Below are 20,355 nucleotides of genomic sequence, written 5' to 3' on the forward strand. Positions count from 1 at the left end.
AGATATCCATACATTTGCTTCAAGAAAACGAAAAGAAAAAGGGGTGTTGAATAGTATGCAGTGAAATGCAAGTCAACTGAAGTCAGGTACCCTCATATTGCCGCATTTCAGAAAGCGGTCCGCAGAATAAACACCCTACTTTCGTTTTCAAGTAAACAACTCGAAAGCACGCGAATATTAGCATGAAAAGTGTCCTATTTTATGTAAAATTCATTCCACGAGCGAAATAATGCCCATTTGGCCCCCGATTTACGCGCAAATGAGCGAAAAATGGAAAAATTAGGATCTATTTATTAGGGACTTCTTTCGACTACACCACGGAAGCACATTTTTGACCGAATTACTGCATTATGACCTCTACATGCATATACCAATACATGATTACCTCCCCTGATTTTGATAAAAAAAAATGATTTGTCTCAGTAAGTATTTATAGGACTCATTTGAAATTTCATTATTGTCAGAAGTTGGACTGAGATAATCAGGATAGCTAATTATAGACAGATTTTATGTCAAATTACCTCCCTTTGTTTCAAATTAAAATGGGGGTATCTCGCCATGAGATGGACTCGGACAATCAGGGTAGATAACGTTTGACTGAATTTATGACAAATTACCTCCCTTTATTTTATGTAAAGGAATATACCTCAGCAGCATTTAATAGATTGGTTTTAAATGTTATTTATGTCTTCCAGGATAAGGAATAGTCATGCTAGTAAAAAAAATAAAAAATGCATCATTTTAGCCTAGGACCCCCAAACTTGGTATGGAGATTGGTCCTGACTAGTACGTGACCCATAGGTCAAAAGGGACTGTTACAAGAAAATATTTATCTTGATGATATTTAATGTGTATGCCTATGTAATCTATGTCAAAACTTGGTCTTATCATAAAGAGCAATGGTAATAAAGAGCAGTGGTTTTCAGGTGAGAAATATAGGGTCATCATGGCCCCCTTGTTATCCTTTCATCCTTAGTAGTATTACTGTTTATGATTGTGTCTATGATGTTGTGACAGTCACTTACTCCAGTACCAAAATTAAAAGTTTTCATACATACATTCTTTGAGTTTGTTAAAATAACATCAAGGCTAGCATTTTTTCATAAAACAAGTTGCATTTTTTGCAATATTTGTAAGATCAAATAATTCCACAATATCAGTCAGTGTTCTACTTTTAGATTGTGTCAATAGATCATAGTTTAGGTCATCAATGGGGATATAAAAATCAAAATGGGCGATATATTTATCCAAAGTTTTGCTAAAATGATAACTCAACTCGCTGTCCGACAAACTGGGTGGCCTATAAACACAAATAAAGCACCATTTAACTTTGTTAAGAGTTACCTCATATATATTATATTTTCTAATTTATTATTTTCTAGATGCCTGTGACTTTTGGTCGGAATGTCACAACGTATGTATGAGGCAACGCCTCCACCATATTTATTTCTGTAGCGCCTTTCCAGCTTATACCCGGGCACAGTAAAAATAGTATCAAGGAAGGATGAATCAATTTTAGTCTCTGAAATGAAGAAAAGGTCAACGATTTTATCACATAATAGATCACGAATTTCGTCGAATTTGGCATTCAAACTGTTTATGTTGAGATGTGCAACAATAAATTTGTTCATATGTTTGTTTCTAATATCATAAAGTTATGAGAAAACTGATCTTGAAGAAATATCACAGTCTTGTATACTATAATTGGAATCAATTGAGGGTTCGTCCTCGAAAAAGGAGTCAGTAAATATAAATGGAGAATTGCAACTTTGGCAAATCCACGGTTCGTCGCTTTCACCCAGTGATATAAACATGGCTGGTGTTATATTTGCACATTTGATGTGTTGCCAGTTGAAATAAGCTTCACAATACAGAGCTCGTGGATCTTTGCAACTGGTCGTTGGCAGACTCCACATGGGAATTTAGTAGGGCCTGGGGCCAGAATCCAAAGCAATTCTATTTCTTCAGGATTCTATTTCTTTTTCTTTATCAAAAAAATTAATAATAATTTTGTAAGAATAAATTTTCAGTAACTAGCACTTTCATGTGTTTAAGATTAGGTAAAAAGCAAGTCAAGACAGGAAAATTTCCATGCATCACAAAGCAATCAAGCATAATAACTGACATTTCTCAAAAATCGATTCTTTTATGATTTTTTTTTTCGCACCGGTATCAGCGCAGATTGGTGGATTTTTCAAATTTACTGTCCCTTCGATCAAGCCCCTTCTTAGTGGTGTTCAACCAAGGGTGTACACAAAAATTGTTTAGTGGTTTATAACCTAAGATTTAGACTTGTCTCCCTTAACTGCTGTACTCTTCAAAAAGAAGATTCATTGTAAAGAACTAAAAACAAGTAAATTCTTGTTTTTGTCTGGTTTTCTTTGTATTTCTGTTGGTGGGATAACTTCCGCAGGGGCACTTTGACTCCAGGTAATTGTTAACCATCAACTGCATCAGTTGACACGTTCTTTGAAATGGTCACTAGACAATCTGTCCGAAAATATGTTTTGATTTTTAGCCGTATTTTGCTTCTCCTGCATTGTCCTGCGACTCATGAGGTTTGCATACCAGCAACAGCTAGTCCAAATAATTCGACAAGAAAATGTTGTCATTTTATGTTTAAAATTCAGTATTCTGTCATTTTAGTTTAATCCTGAAGTTGGATTAAGAGCTTCAACTGGCTTCAATCCTAATCCTAAACAGGTCCCAGAAAAGTCACAAATTAGCTATATAGCTAAATCTAGCTATATATAGCTAGAAATAGCTAAAAATGCAACAACAATTGCTCAAAATATGTGAATATCAAATATAAAATAGTTATTATCCTATTCAAATGGTTTATGAGACAAAAGACAAACACTAAAAATGGAGATCTATGCAGTTTCAGTTTCAACCGTTTCAATACATGTTGCGAAATTCTGCGATTAGTTATTTATAAATTTGTCTTATACTATGATGATTATCACAAGTGAAAAATTCAGTGATGATTTACCGCAAAGTACTGCCGCAGTAATTGAAAATGTGACTACAAAGATCTTGGTTTTGTGTTATTGTCTTTCATCTTATAAACCTTTTGGATGTGATTATGACCATTTTGCATCTTATTTTGACATATTTTGCATTATTGGTATTGGTTTAATAGCTACCTCTAGCTATATATAGCTAGATTTAGCTATATAGCTAATTTATGACTTTTCTGGGACCTGCTAAGGGCAGTGGCTTGGGGTCCGGTAACCTGGACCACTAGACCAGGAGACTAGATCGGGGTCTAGTTTCTGGACATGTACATGTTACTTAGGCAAAAAAAATTAATGTTTAGTTTCTCAGGCCCCGTCGCATCTATAATTTTTATCAAAGAAAATTGACGAAATTTGCGAAAGGAGAAAATCTAACAAAAAAATACGGACAAAAGAAGGAAAATATGTGAGTACGTATGAATGAATCGTCAAGAATGGTTTCTTTGTTCATCGATGGCTTTAAGTGTGTTAAATATGGATACATGTACATCACTGGATTCCATATAAAACGGGCAATGTCGTTAATAAAGAAAATAAAAATCAAAAAAAAAATCCGCACTGCCTCATTAAATTTTGCAAAAGGTGGCCTCAGAAACTAAACATTAATTTTTTTGGCCGTACACATAGCTTGACTGGTAACTGTTTATGGGTTTAACCTGTTTAACTGTCAAAGTAAAACAGAACAAAACAAATTTGGTTTTCATGTATTCATATCTTTATCACGACATCAGGGGTTTCAATCTGACTTAAGTACTTGATCTTCTAAACCAAGATCTGAGAACGACCTATTCACATACGTCTTCTGTATATTTTGGATTTCCTATATATTGCTATTTTATTTCTGCAAATCTGTTTTTATTTGAACCAATCAGACGACTTGTTTCAACAAGCATTTGGCTGAACCATCAAAATAGCGTCGAATGTCAAAGAGTAAGAAAAATGTGCAATCAATCCGGGCTTGAACCCAGGACCCCTCGCTTACAGGGCAAGTGCCCTACCAACTGAGCTAACCCTCTGTCTGATACTTTACATGACCAAGTCCGTACCATGACATACGATATCTCTCAAAACATTAGGGCATAGTTGCGATGTGTTCATCATAAGAATTGTAAATATGAAAAACCCAGGCTAAATACTGGTTTACAAAATGATGTAATTAAGGCTCTGATTGGCTAGCGGAAGGGTCGTCAGAACGAGGCTATCGATAGCTCGCCTCCAGATCCTATGTGTAGCGTAATAGGAGATGTACATGTACTTTAGTCAGATTGCCAGGGGTTCTAACTGACCAATCAGAGAGCTGCATTTTCAAGTACCTGCCAGTTTCCATTTGGGTAAAATGATGTAATGTTACAATGAAAATGCAGTGACTTAAGAAATAAATTTCACTATATTTTAGATATCAAATGGACTTTTTACTGCACATGCCCCAAATGATGCTACAAACTACAAATCTTCGAAGTTTCATTGAAATATTATATCGATTTAGTACATTTATTTTAGTTAAAAGTTTGGTGATTTTACACAGGGAGTCTATGATAAAGTCCGAGAAAAATGTTATCATTACCCAATAAGTGAAATAAGTATCATTCCGCAATGTTTGGACATGTTAAAATTATGAATACCTGTTGAACTGTCAAAGTCTTTTTCTGCTCATAAAACAGAACAAAACAAATTTGGCTTTCATGTATGACTTTAGTTTGGTTAATTACACCTAAAGAAATACATACTTTGATTTATTTACAGTGACAGTTTCCTGGAAGAAGTTGGTTGGAACAGTTTTACACACACAGTTGCCAGATTCTGAGGTTTGGCCATGCAGGATCTTGAGGTGTTTAAACAGATTCCTGGATACAAGGCCATTTTAAAGGCGGTGCTCAAAAATCAGATCCAGTCACTGGTATATATCTAATGCAAATGTTCTTTAGATATTAGCAAAAAAATAATGCACACAATACTATCTTTTTTGCCAAGCTTCTTAATGCATTTTTAAGTACAGAAAAAATGGGTTTAATTATTAATATTCTACATTGTAGTATAAATTTTGACCCGAATGTGCAGAACTACCTTAACTATTGATGATTCATTTGATTTTAATTATTATTATTCATAGATTAGTCTTACTTTGAAATGATTAACCATTATAGAATTTTGTCTGACTCCACCATCATGAAATGTTCTATATTTTACACTGTTTATTTGACCAGGTGCTGCAGTTAGCCCAGCAGACAGGAGAGGAATCTGTGTTGATCACAGCCTCACTGGAAGAAGGGACTTTGTCTCAACTTGGGTCTGAATTTGGCAAGACATTTCTCGAAGGTCATGATGAAATCAAGTCACAGTTCCTGGGATTTTGTCTCAAAAGTAATATTTGCTTATATATATATCAAGAGTGTGTGTTATTTTGTGTGTTCAAAATTAGATGGTTCTATCATGTGTGCTTCTAAGGCTTTGAATTGGCCTGCTCAGTTAGCTCAGTAAGAAGAACACAAGAGCATGAATAGAGGTCGCAAGTTTGATCCATGGATGAGGCGAATACCCTCTGTGATGCTGTGACATAGGACAGATCCGAGGAAGAGGTGTCTTTTCTGTCATACTGTGAAGTAGCACAGATCCTCAGATATGTTTGTTCTCAATTATGCAGTGACATAGGACAGCACCTTAGATGAGGCATTTGTTCTCTGTTATGCTGTGACTTAGGACAGATCTTTGGATGAGGCATTTGTTCTCTGTTATGCAGTGACATAGGACAGATCCTTGGATGAGGCATTAGTTCTCTGTTATGCAGTGACATAGGACAGATCCTTGGATGAGGCATTTGTTCTGTGTTATTCTGTGACATAGGACAGATCCTTGGATGAGGCATTTGTTCTCTGTTATGCTGTGACATAGGACAGATCCTTGGATGAGGCATTTGTTCTCTGTTATGCTGTGACATAGGACAGATCCTTGGATGAGGCATTAGTCCTCTGTTATGCAAGGACACAGGACAGATCCTTGGATGAGACATTTGTTCTCTGTTATGCTGTGACATAGGACAGATCCTTGGATGAGGCATTAGTCCTCTGTTATGCAAGGACACAGGACAGATCCTTGGATGAGACATTTGTTTCTCTGTTATGCTGTGACATAGGACAGATCCTTGGATGAGGCATTTGTTCTCTGTTATGTAGTGACATAGGACAGGTCCTTGGATGAAGCATTTGTTCTGTGTAATGCTGTGACATAGGACAGGTCCTTGGATGAAGCATTTGTTCTCTGTTATGCTGTGATATAGGACAGATCCTTGGATGAGGCATTTTTTCTGTGTAATGCTGTGACATAGGACAGGTCCTTGGATGAGGCATTTGTTCTCTGTTATGCTGTGACATAGGACAGATCCTTGGATGAGGCATTTGTTCTCTGTTATGCTGTGACATAGGACAGATCCTTGGATGAGGCATTTGTTCTCTGTTATGCTGTGACATAGGACAGATCCTTGGATGAGACATAGGACAGATCCTTGGATGAGGCATTTGTTCTCTGTTACGCTGTGACATAGGACAGGTCCTTGGATGAGGCATTTGTTCTCTGTTATGCTGTGACATAGGACAATTTCTGTCTTGTTGTGACATAGCATAATAAGTTTGAAATCAATTATTCCTTCGTCTCCAGATTCATATGAGGAAGTTGTCAGTTATTCGCACAGAACAGTTAATTACTGCTAAAAATCCAGGAAGTCTAGTTGATTTATCTGACGTAACTGAAATACTGCATTTAACCCAAAGTAAAAAAGCAGGTTAATGTGAAATGGTCTGAACGGCTTGTACATGGACTGTGTCAGATCATATCCAGGTGACATTGTAATCTATGATTGTTACTATATGTTTTAGGAAATCAGATCCAGAAACAGACGAAAGAGTTTCAAGAATCAAAACCAAGAAAGAGTTGGTCAGCCCGGAGACCCCAGGTGACCCTTCCCACTGTTGCTAGGAGATCACAACCGTATCCTGTCTCCATGACAACAGCTATGTCAAGGTCAGCCAAACAGAAAGTAGCTGGAACAGATCGTTGTCGCCGAAAACAGAATAAGACAGTTAAAACAGAGGCAACAGTCCCATATCCTACATCAGCCAGTGAAGATTATATCATAACAAACAACTTACCCACCAATCTTCAGGTGACATCATTTCCCTCCCAAGGTCAGGGTCATGTGTCTGAAAATCAAAGTCCATCTCAAGTTTTACCTGTTCCACCTTTAAAAAATGAACCAGTTTATGTGAACAATCTGATGGTAAAAAAAGACAGCGCTGGATCCCTTTACAATGAGGATTCTTTCGACTCGTTGAATAACAATGAAAATCAAAGTACACAAAGTAGCATTACAGATGGTGTATGTGGCGAGACTGATACTTCAGATGTTGCCACTGAAGAGCTGGCAGATATTACAGAGGAGATAGTGGCAGGGCAAGTTGATGGGACAGAAGATCTCAAACAAAATGGACTTGAGCAGATCTCAGGTAAGATTTTGAATGAAGAAGTGGAATGTACACATTAGATGGATATGTCTGTATTTCAGTTAAGACATTTATTTAATTAAATACATGTATGTAGTTTACTATTTTTTTTTTTTTAACTTTTCATCTACTTAAATAGTACTGTTCAAATAACGTAAGTGCTGCATTTTATAAACAGCTGATTGATTTAATCATATTTTATTGCTTTTTATATGCCCGTTTGAAAAACGGGACGTATTATGGGAACGCCCCTGGCGGGCGGGCGGGATGGCGGGCGGGCGGCGTCCACAGACTTTGTCCGGAGCATATCTTCTACATGCATGAAGGGATTTTGATGAAACTTGGCACAGTTGTTCACCATCATGAGACGGAGTGTCATGCGCAAAAACCAGGTCCCTAGGTTTAAGGTCAAGGTCACACTTAGAGGTCAAAGGTCAAATTCAAGAATGACTTTGTCCGGAGCATATCTTCTTCATGCATGGAGGGATTTTGATGAAAGTTGGCACAATTGTTCATCATCATGAGACGGAGTGTCATGCGCAAGAACCAGGTCCCTAGGTCTAAGGTCAAGGTCACACTTACGAGTTCAAAGGATACAAGAAAGAAAACTTTGTCCGGAGCATATCTTCTTCATGCATGGAGGGATTTTGATATAACTTGGCACAAATGTTCACCACCATGAGGCGGAGTGTCATGCGCAAGAACCAGGTCCCTAGGTCTAAGGTCAAGGTCACACTTAGAGGTCAACGGATACAAGAATGAAAACCTTGTCCGGAGCATTTCTTCTTCATGCATAGAGGGATTTTGATATAACTTTGCACAAATGTTCACCACCACGAGGCGGAGTGTCATGCGCAAGAACCAGGTCCCTAGGTCAAAGGTCAAGGTCACACTTAGAGGCCAAAGGTCAGATACAAGAATGACTTTGTCCGAAGCATTTCTTCTTCATGCATGAAGGGATTTTGATGTAACTTGGCACAATTATACACCATCACGAGATGAAATGTCATGCGCAGTTCCCTTCTTTAGAATTACTTCCCTTTGTTGTTACTATAAATAGCTTATATTGTAACTTTTTCATTACTAGTCGTAGGGAAAAATGGAGACCACTTTTCTGTAGTACAACATGCATGCTACATCCAATTATGAGGTGTATTTTGACCAATCTCTACCTGGTAAAGATTTTTGTGTGGACTTACAAATTTTTTTTGGATTTTTTTTTTTTTTTTTTTTTTTTTTTTTTAAAGATTATCTTCCCTTAGTTGTTACTATAAATAACTTATATTGTAACTTTTTTATAATTGACCGTAGGGAAAAAACAAGACCACTTTTCTGTGGTACAACATAGATGTTACTTTCAAATTTTAGGTGTATTTTAATGTATCTCTACCTGGTAAGGAGTTTTTTTTGTGGACTTAGAAAAACAAATGACTTACAATGATTACTAAACAACCACAAAATTAAAATTCCATTTGCAAATACAGGTGCTAGAGAAAAGAAATTTGCTGTGACGGGCGTATATTGTGACATTCTGGCACTCTTGTTAAAACATATAATAAGTACACAATAGAATAAATACCGGTATGGAATTTGTTTGAAGCAAATGGGTTGGACCAAAAGTTTTACCAACATTATTGAAGGCCCTTCCCTGAAAAAGTTTAGTAAAACAAAATGTTCAGTTCATAGTTCATAATTTATGTGTAATATTTAAACCAAATGAATAGGAGAAAAAAAATAAGAAAAAAAGAAAAGAATTTAGTAAAGCAAGAGATTAAGAAAAAGTAAGAACTTAATGAGTTTAAATGATTTTAAAACAATAAACAGCTGATGAGGAAGCCCTTGCTGAATACCTGGAAGGGACAAGTGAAGGTCAGACAGAACAAGGTCAAGGTCAGTCTGAGAATGAGCAGACATTTGCAGAAGAAGAGATGGAGAGTGACATTGGAATGGTACATGTTCAGAGTGTAACATCTCTGAGGAAAGACTCTGTATCTAGGAAAGGCTCTGCATCTAGAAAACCTAAATTGAAACTGTTCAATCAAAACAAGGTGTCTGACATGCAAAAGAGTTTGAAAGAACGAAAAGCTGAACTGGAAAATTACTTGAATCTTGAAAACACGGACAGACCGTATCCTTGTAACTTATGTCCAAAGCGGTTCAAGGAGCGCCACCATCTTGTTTATCATCTGAGAACACACAGTGGACACAGACCATATGTATGCAGTATATGCAATAAAGGGTTTACACAGTCGAGTTCACTCAACACACATAAAAAGTTACACCTCAAGGATATGTCTTGTGAGTTCTGTGGCCAGGTTTTCAGGAAAATATCTCTCTTACAGAATCATATGTGTAAAGCATTGGGAGGTGATAATATTCAAATTTGAAATATGTGTAAGTAAATTTATATGTCATTTGAGCAGCATTATTCAGTACATATCTGTGTTTATTATTTTTACAAAATGTAGTAGCATTATGGAATAGATTCTGTGATTTATATACATGTATATTTTTATTTACTTATAATTTGAATGATATATTTTCTGCAAGTCATTCAGGGTGTCATGTTGCATATTGGGATAGGTCTGTGTGTTTGAGAAGCTTATTGATAACAAAATGAAGTATTTTTGCAAGTCATTCAGGATGCTGTGTTGCATTATAGGATAGATCTGTGTGTTTGAGAAGCTCATTGATAACAAAATGAAGGAAAGATCTGTTGAGTTTGCAAAGAATGACACTTTTCTACAAAGATCATGATTTAGTGGGAGATCTGATATATTTGCTTGTGTGACATTTTGACATTTATAAATGATTGTGTGAAATTGGTTTGCTGTAAGAAATTATGATATACATTATAGACATTTTTTCCATGAAAGGCATTACTGATCTAACTAATGAGATCATTATACAGTTTTATTTAGAAAAATATTCTCGTATAATTGATTGTTTTTGTATTAATATTTTTGTTATGAACTGCTGAAAAATTCTATGCATTGGAACTACCTGTAATGAAAGGCCCACCCTTTTAAAGACCACCATTTTTGTCTCATGTTTTTCTTTTTGTCACCATATTTGTGCTCTAGATTGTTTGTCTCTAAGGTATTTAGATTTGTATATTCATTTGCTAAAATTAAAGCTCTTGCAAGTATTTAGAAGTATGTATGCACTTCTTTCCAGATATAACATACAAATATTAAAAATGGCCAGTATGAAATTCAGAACCTGTGTGTATATTTCAACGTCTTATGTTCATAAGTTTCCAAATCATCAGTGTCATCGTTCACATTCTGTCATCATAATTTTTCAGTATAAAATTTGAATATGTGCTATACAAATTGCGATGAACAAACTTTTCTCAACTTTAAACTGACAGTTGTATGAAAAGACGCATCTATCTGGCTCATGCTTTTTTAACAATGCTTCTTTAACACGTTATCAAAAAGTTCTACATGTTTGAAACAAAAATTGCTCTAAAATGTAGAATTTCGTAAGATTCAGCAAATAAAAAAACATGTGGTATGATATATATAAGAGGTAGTATGCTTAATTTTTTGTTGGGTTTGAATATTACAATCTTGGTCAAATTTCCTAGTTTGCCCTCTTAATGATATTTTAGCACACAGAAAAATTTTCTTATGAAAATTTACCTATTCTCAATCATATTGCAAATAAAATATAGGCCAATGTGCTTACACTGTTGTAAAGATCTGAAGTTGTTTTATATATTTATATTTTTTTTTTATTACACAATGTATACCTATATAAATTCTGTCAAAAATATGGCTTGTATTTCACAAGTAAAAGTGAACAGGCAGAAAACAAATAACTCCTTATTGTCCCTTTTGTATGTATGCTGCCGGACTACTTTCATTTAATATGCATGACCTGACGCAGTTTTATAAATAGCGCACACAAAAACGTCACTCATTTCTATTTGAACATGGACAAACATTGAAGATTTCGTTTGATAACAAAACAACAAACAAAAAGATGGAGATATATAATAAAAGGGTCATTACAATAGTAGCTACATGTAGATCTGGGATTTTGTATTCGGCTCAGGTGGATTTTGCTTGCGTAGCTCCTGAGATCCGATCTTGAAAAAGTCACTGGAGTGGAATAACAGCATTCCAGATCTAGCTACTATTATAATAACCTTAGTACATTCAAACATAAATTATGTAATAAAATATCAGCATAGTTGTTCCTGCTCAAGCAGTGTATAATATTTTTAAGGTGTGTAAATTTTAGTAGTAGATTAGTTGTTGATATAAAGCCTTGTTGACTTAGAATTATTTACTTATACTGTTAAGGTCTGAAGTTGTTTAACATTTGTTTTTATATACCGGTACCCACATGTAAATGCTGTCTAGATTGGTTTTCTTATTGTTTTGTCTTTGCGTTGTATATACCTGTATGCTGTTACTAATTGTTTTGCTGGACTGTAGATAATTTTTGCTGTGCTAAGTAGTATTTGTAAATTTTGGTGAACAAAATGGCGTCGAGTTTAGTTCAGTTATTTTAGTCGTATTGTGAAGAAAACTTTAAGCTTATTATATCCCCAGATACAAAGTTTACCCATATGTAGGTTATTTTGGAGCAAAACAAGCATCAATTGTTTTCCTAAAGATTTGCACCTCTCTGGCAACAAGGTCAGAGGTCAAGGCTGGGGTATTAATCACCTTCAATGATAGCTGTAGTTTAACTTACCCTCAAGCCTGTAAGAAAAGTTCTGATGGTGATTGCTACACTAGTGGTACTTGAACCAGGCTGAGCAATTATTAATTTATGAAATTATTAAATATTTATTGTCCACTGTACTTTAGGTGTATTCTAGTTTTGTATCCAAAAGCAAAACAATTTCTTTGAAGTTTAGATTGTGCTATGTGGTTATGTTAGCAAACACTGTAGCCAACTAAATCTTTATTTATGGTAGCAATACATTACGCTTAGTGATTAATATTAACAGCACCATTATTTCAAAAACATGAAAATGAAAAAGAAAATTTTCAAGATTTTTTTTTCATTTGAAGAATCACCAACTGTGCATTGTTACCAATATAAACAGAACTTACTTTGATAGGGCTCACATACATTTATTTACAAACTCTTTAGATCTGTTTCTACTAGTGTGATACAAACCTTAAGGTTGTTTCAATGTTGTATTTTGTTGTTGACATTTTGATACAAGCTGTTTTGCATTTACACTTTTCAAAAATAATGTTTTGTTTGACATGTGTGTACATTTTAGAGTAGTGTATCTGTATAGGCTTACATGTTTATTTATGTACAATGGTTAGAGCTTTAAATAGAACTGTAGTATCGGAATGTTGTGAATTAGTGCATATTTTGTAAATTTTCATTCAGAAGTCGACATTTTTTACCTTCAGGTAATACTTGAAATACATGTATATAGATCTAACTTATAACTGTGTTACCAAAAATAGTAACTGTCTTATACAATGTATACTAGGGTTCAAGTGCTGGTTATGGTCATAGCAAATGATTGATAGTTTGGATTAAAAAAAAATACAACCTAGAAACACAGAAAGAAATCACCAAGCCTAGTTCACATGAATTGTAAGAACTTCCTCCCCAATAAAAGTTAAATATGTATGTTTATATTCTCTTCAACTTACAGTCAAGTTTGAATGAAACTCGAGTTGATCATAGTATTATAAACAAGATGAACACTTTACTCTTGTATTGTTATTACTATACTTTGAACACAGAAAAGTGAAAATAGATACAGCAATGATTTTACATACAAGTCTGTAGTGTTAGGAATTGTTTTAGAATCAATTTTTTATTCATCTAAAATATAAATGTTATATGACAAACAGCTATATTGTTGACTTTGCTTATAATTTAATTTTTTAGGTCATCTGCTGATGTACAAACTTTATGTATTTTGTGTCTTGTAGATTGTTGTTTGTAATATTGACTGAAATTTAACAACAGAATATTTGATAATGCCATTAACATTCCAAAATATATTTTGTATTTGTTTTAAGACTGTGTAAGTGTTCAAATATTTATTTTTCTATATGTTTTAGCTTGTTTATAAAATGTGCAAGATCTGCCGTGAAAATTGCTAAAGCTTACATTCAGCATAAGTATAGATAAGAAATGAGCCACACCATGAGAAAACTAACATAGTGCTTTGTGACCAGCATGGATCCAGACCAGCTTGTACATCCATGCAGTCTGGTTAGGATCCATACTGTTCACTTCCAAACCATATTGCAATTAGAGAAACCGTTAGAGAACAGTATGGATCCTGACTAGACTGTGCAGATGTGCAGGCTGGTCTGGATCCATGCTGGTCGCAAATGTACTATGTTGGTTTTCTCATGGTGAGTCTCAGTTAGAATGTTAAACTTTACTAGTAGAACTGAAAAATGTTAAGTTAAAAAATGTAACCTTACAGATCGGATGTGAACCCTAATCATTATTAGTAAATGGAGTTATTGATAGTTTAATGAAAAAATTGGTTGAAATGTTGAATAGGGCATGTCGTCAGATTTATTTCAAATTCTTCAAAATTCATAACATTCAAAATGAAAGGCTAAAATACTGTAAAATTACTAATATCCATAGGGGACTTACTTTTGCAGATTTCTTATTTGTGTTAGTTCATAAATTTGAATCACAATGTACATGTACATATTCTCTTTCTTTTTATGTTCAAAGGTCAAAATCCATGAATTCTTATTCCCATGAAGTAGCTACTATGAACAAAAACATGAAGTTTGGTATTCCCTTGAAATTTAATGGTTTCCAAGTTTATGTAAGCTTGTGTTATTTAAATAAAAGTATTCTGTAGTGTGTAAATTATGCAGAAAAAACTTTAGAAATGCTAGACTTGCATTGGAAATCTGACATAAGATCCAAGGAATTTAGCATTTCTTAACATCATATAGATATTATCTTAAAATACCGGTATATGGATTAATGATTTTGATATTTGATATATATACATTGTTATTTGTTTAGTAATTTAAATACTTCCATGGCATGATCATTCGGTAGAAATGCCCCTTTAAGAAACAGTTGATCATGCCCCTTTAAGAAACAGTTGATCAAATCAGTGCACTGTACAATGTGATATTAGATATTCCACCGAAACCTGTGAAACAGTGAAATATGTTATTATTAGTGTATATGAGCCGTGCCATGAGAAAACCAAGATAGTGGGTTTGCGACCAGCATGGATCCAGACCAGCCTGCGCATCCACGCAGTCTGGTCAGGCTCCATGCTGTTCGCTTTTAAAGCCTACTGGAATTGGAGAAACTGTTAGCGAACAGCATGGATCCTGACCAGACTGCGCGGATGCGCAGGCTGGTCTGGATCCATGCTGATCGCAAACCCACTATGTTGGTTTTCTCATGGCACGGCTCATATATATAATTAATTTTGTGGTCTTTAAAGTTTGTTTTAGTTCTGTTCTTATAAAACAGCATGATTTAATTTGATGTTATGTAGAAAATGTTCACATTCCAGTTTATATACCAACCAACTTAAAAATATGAAAAATCTGTATTTTTTGTATTACATTCCAGTAAATGCCAATTTGTGATAGTTTAAGGGTCTGAACATCTTTGGTTTTTGATAGTTTTGAGATGTTTTGTAGCTTTTGATGATACATGTCATGATCTAAGCTTGCACTTAATGTAAATGATTTTGTTTTACAATTAAGATCTGCTTTTGTGTGATTAACTTTCAATGTTTTGCACAATTAACATTCAAGACATATTTGTTTTGTTGTTTTATACGATTTTATAATAATGATTTAGAATATGTTATGACATAATAACCATTTTGTTGCTTTAATGTGTGTATTTTTATGCAGAGGACATGTTTTTTTCTACATCCTGATTACTTTAGCTTTGAACCATCTACATAGAGTTTAAGCTAGAAAATTTTTAAGATGGTAGCTTAAGATAAAGTATCCAACTTTAGCTTTCAGCTTACAATTTTCACTGTAAACTGGCTATCTGGGCTTTCAATCTATAACTTAAGCTTTCAGCAGATAAATTCAGTCTTCAGCTTGCTTTAACTTGCTTCAAATTAAATGTTGGACTTTGACTTTACCCTGATACCTTTAATCTCCAGCTTCAAGTAAAGCTTTAAACATTCATCTTTAGCTTTAAAGCAAAAACTTTAGCTTTAAACTTTCTCAACTTTAGCCAGAAAACGACAGCTTCAGCATTAGCCTTAGAATTTTTGCTCCTGATTGAAATTGACAATGATTGGACATTAATTTTCACCGAAAGATTTAGATTTATTACATAGAGTTTAGTTAATATGGAAACTTAAACTGTTTGTGTGTTTTAAAAGTTTTGATACCATACATAATGGTTTTTTAAGTGTTTTGTTTCTAACTTTAGTATTGTTTACACATTTTTCTTGACATAGTTCTATAAAATAATGCAGCAGCTTAATCTATAAATAAGTTCTGTTATTTTTTTTTGAAATTTGAGAAAAAAATGAGAATCTCCGAGTTCTAGTCAGCTTTGGATTTAAACTGAAGTATTACATCAAACAAGATCACAGTATTTCAGTGGTACATGTGTGACACCTCGCAAAGAGTGGTAACAGGGCCATTATTTTAATCATCTGTTCCTATAGGGTGGTCTGTCTTTGTGCTTACACTGAAATTTGAGCGGTGCCATGGGAAAACCAACATAGTGGCTTTGCGACCAGCATGGATCCTGACCAGACTGCGTGGATGACCAGCATGGATCCAGACCAGCCTGCGCATCCGCGCAGTCGGATGCGCAGTCTTGTCAGGATCCATGCTGTTCGCTTTCAAAGCCTATAGCAATTAGAGAAACCGTTAGCGAACAGCATGGATCCTGACCAGACTGTGTGGATGCGCAGTCTGGTCTGGATCCATGCTGGTCGCAAAGCCACTATGTTGGTTTTCCCATAGCACGGCTCATAAAAATAATCTTAAGTGAAAGCTGCAAAATTCACCGTGTAGATATTTATTATTGCTTGTAAAGTGCAATGAAATGTAAGCATTTCAAATTGAAACCAAAGAAAAGCATTTGCTTTAGTGTTTGTTGAAGAAAAAAATGTAATTTACACATAGATTTATGTAGATTTTGGTTTTTTAGCTCGACTATTCGAAGAATAGTCTAGCTATTCTACTCACCCTGGCATCGGCGTCGGCGTCAGTGTCACACCTTGGTTAAGTTTTTGCAAGCAAGTACATACAGCTATCATTTAAAGGCATATAGCTTTGAAACTTATTTATTCTTTTTCTAGGTCAATTACCAACCTCACTGGGTCAAGTTCCATAACTCTAACATGTATTTTGAGCAAATTATGCCCCCTTTTGGACTTAGAAAATTCTGGTTAAAGTTTTACATGCAAGTTACTATCTCCAAAACTAATGTAGATATTGAATTGAAACTTCACATGTGCCTTCGGGGTTATAAAACTAGTTGATAGCAGCAAGTCCCATAACTCTGACATGTATTTTGGCCAAATTATGTCCCCTTTTGGACTTAGAAAATTCTGGTTAAAGTTTTGCGTGCAAGTACATACAGCTATTACTAAAAGGCATATAGATTTGAAACTTATTTTTTCTTTTTCTAGATCAATTACCTACCTCACTGGGTCAAGTCCCATAACTCTGACATGTATTTTGGCCAAATTATGTCCCCTTTTGGACTTAGAAAATTCTGGTTAAAGTTTTGCGTGCAAGTACATACAGCTATTACTAAAAGGCATATAGATTTGAAACTTATTATTTCTTTTTCTAGATCAATTACCTACCTCACTGGGTCAAGTCCCATAACTCTGACATGTATTTTGGCCAAATTATGTCCCCTTTTGGACTTAGAAAATTCTGGTTAAAGTTTTGCGTGCAAGTACATACAGCTATTACTAAAAGGCATATAGATTTGAAACTTATTTTTTCTTTTTCTAGATCAATTACCTACCTCACTGGGTCAAGTCCCATAACTCTGACATGTATTTTGGCCAAATTATGTCCCCTTTTGGACTTAGAAAATTCTGGTTAAAGTTTTGCGTGCAAGTACATACAGCTATTACTAAAAGGCATATAGATTTGAAACTTACTTTTTCTTTTTCTAGATCAATTACCTACCTCACTGGGTCAAGTCCCATAACTCTGACATGTATTTTGGGCAAATTATGCCCCCTTTTGGACTTAGAAAATCCTGGTTAAAGTTTTACATGCAAGTAACTATCTCCAAAACTACTACAGAAATTATATTGAAACTTCACATGTGTCTTGGGGTTATAAAACTAGTTAATAGTACCAAGTCCCATAACTCTGACATGTATTTTGGGCAAATTATGCCCCCTTTTGGACTTAGAAAATCCTGGTTAAAGTTTTGCGTGCAAGTACATACAGCTATTACCAAAAGGCATATAGCTTTGAAACCTATTTATTCTTTTTCTAGGTCAATTACCAACCTCACTGGATCAAGTTCCATAACTCTAACATGTATTTTGAGCAAATTATGCCCCCTTTTGGACTTGGAAAATTCTGGTTAAAGTTTTACATGCAAGTTACTATCCCCAAAACTAATGCAGATATTGAATTGAAACTTAACATGTTTCTTCAGGGTTATAAAACTAGTTGATAACATCAAGTCCCATAACTCTGATATGTATTTTGGTCAAATTATGTCCCCTTTCTAACTTAAAACTCTTTTGATATTTCACATTTTGGGTAATAATTTCCTGCTTCTGTGACAATATTTCGAATAGTCGAGCTTGGCTGTCTTACGGACAGCTCTTGTTTACAAGATATTCACACTCTTTTACAACATATTTCACATTGATGGCATATTTCATGTTTTTACAGCATATTTCTCACACTTTTTCAGCATATTTCACACACTTTTTGAGTCTATTTCACACTCTAAACATTAGAGATTAGATGAACTTAGATATTATTGTGTGACTAAAATAAGTTTCATTTGTTTGTAAATTAACAATTGGCTGTTATTTGTTACATATGGACCACCAACCTTACAGTGCGTTAAAAGGGAGACAAAGCCTTTTAATTATTATAGAATTTTTTTTTTCTGCTTTGTATAAATAAGACACAAAGGAAATATTTCTTTCTAAGAACATGTGCTTGAATTATTTTGCTAACTTCCTTTGTATGCCAGGTTAGGATGTTATGATCTGAAAAGTGCAATGGAATGCTTTATACAGTTTTTCTGTAAACATTCTCTGATTGTTCAGACCACCCGAACCTAATGCCAGGAGAGGCACTTCGGGTCTTTCTCCACCACCAAATGCTGGAAAATTGCCGTTTGACCTTTAATTTTTCAGTGTGATGTTAGTCACAACAAAAACAAAAATAACATCCCCAAAACAAAATATCGGGCATATGATTCAAAATGCTTTAACTTAAGCTCTTTTGAAACTTTACAGAAATTTAGATTTTCAAAAAGATCTGTGGTAAGTGATCAAAGTAGACCATATTGAAAACTTTTTTTTTGACATGTAAAGTCTAGTATTTGTTGTGTTAGATAGGGTGATATTGAACTTCTTGTCTGTTCTGCCAAATCCATAACAGGTTTTCTTTTGTTGGCTCGAGGCTTTGAAAGATCAAGATATATTATAAACATCATACGTCAGACCTCTGGAGATATCTTTATGGACATAAATTTCATGGCCAGAAATGTGGTAGTGTGATGTTGAATTTTTTAGATCTTTTTAAAGAACAAAAGATGTGTTGTTCCCTGTGTAAAATTCTGGCCAAAGACAAAACTTGAAATATTATTTCTTTTAAATTTTACCTAAAAATGTGACTTTTATCCAGTATTTAGAAAGTTTCATAGCCATCCATTAATCAAATTAATACAAAATAGTCAAAATTAAATTTTAAGAAAAGTTTTAGTGTCTTTGCAGTTCAAATTTCCTTTGACCACCTCGGAGTTTATAAAGATGATGTATAATATGAATAGTGTGGACTTGCATTTCAAGAGAAACAAAGGAAGAAAAACTTGTTATGGACAAGGTGGACCAAACAGTATTGATGTTAGTGATATTGAACAAAATGATGTGAATCAGTCATTAGGGACTTTCTGTCCTGTGATTAAAATCAAAATATGTTTTCTTGTATTGTTAAAAAATTCCAATAGCAATAAAACAGTAATGTGTAGTTTATATGAATAAAATTGTGTTTAAATGTGTACTTGTCTTTTTTTTTTCTTTAAATTGTTAATTTGAGTCGTACCATGAGAAAACCAGTGCATTTGCCACCAGCATGGATCCAGACCAGCCTGCGCATCTGCACAGTCTAGTCAGGATCCATGCTGTTCACTAACAGTTTCTCTAATTGCAGTAGGCTTTGAAAGTGAACAGGATGGATCCTGACCAGACTCTGTGGATGCACAGGCTGGTCTGGATCCATGCTTGTAGCAAACACACTAATTTGGTTTTCTCATGGCACAGCTCATTTTTCTTTTTTAGCTCACCAATGCTCAGGTGAGTTATTGTGATCGCTGGTTGTGCGGCATCCGTCTGTCTGATCTTCATGAAATTTAGTCAGAATGATTGCCTTGATAAAATCTAGGTCGAGTTCAAATACGAGTCATCTGGGGTTAAAAAGTAGGTCACTAGGTCAAATCAAAGAAAAACATTGTGTATGCAATAGAGGATGAATTTTTGAATTGATCTTCATGAAATTTGGTCAGAATGATTGCATTGATAAAATCTATATCAAGTTCGAATATGGGTCATCTAGGGTAAAAAAAAAGGTCACTAGGTCAAATCAAAGAAAAACCTTGTGTATGCTATAGAGGCTGTATTTTTCAATTGACCTTCCTGAAATTAAGTCCGAATGATT

General features: G+C 34.6%; 1 protein-coding gene across 1 annotated transcript; it reads left to right on the forward strand.

The window, feature by feature from the left end:
• Positions 1-2,318: 2,318 nt before the first annotated feature.
• LOC128551105 (neurotrophin receptor-interacting factor homolog) lies at positions 2,319-19,699 on the forward strand. The gene is made up of 5 exons (XM_053531497.1): positions 2,319-2,430; positions 4,761-4,914; positions 5,222-5,378; positions 6,887-7,513; positions 9,335-19,699. The coding sequence occupies exons 2-5, from the start codon at positions 4,831-4,833 to the stop codon at positions 9,895-9,897; spliced, it is 1,431 nt and encodes a 476-aa protein (XP_053387472.1). The 5' UTR covers positions 2,319-2,430; positions 4,761-4,830; the 3' UTR covers positions 9,898-19,699.
• Positions 19,700-20,355: the final 656 nt, after the last annotated feature.

Source organism: Mercenaria mercenaria, chromosome 19 (genome assembly GCF_021730395.1).
Source record: "Mercenaria mercenaria strain notata chromosome 19, MADL_Memer_1, whole genome shotgun sequence".
Classification (NCBI taxonomy): Eukaryota; Metazoa; Mollusca; class Bivalvia; order Venerida; family Veneridae; genus Mercenaria; species Mercenaria mercenaria.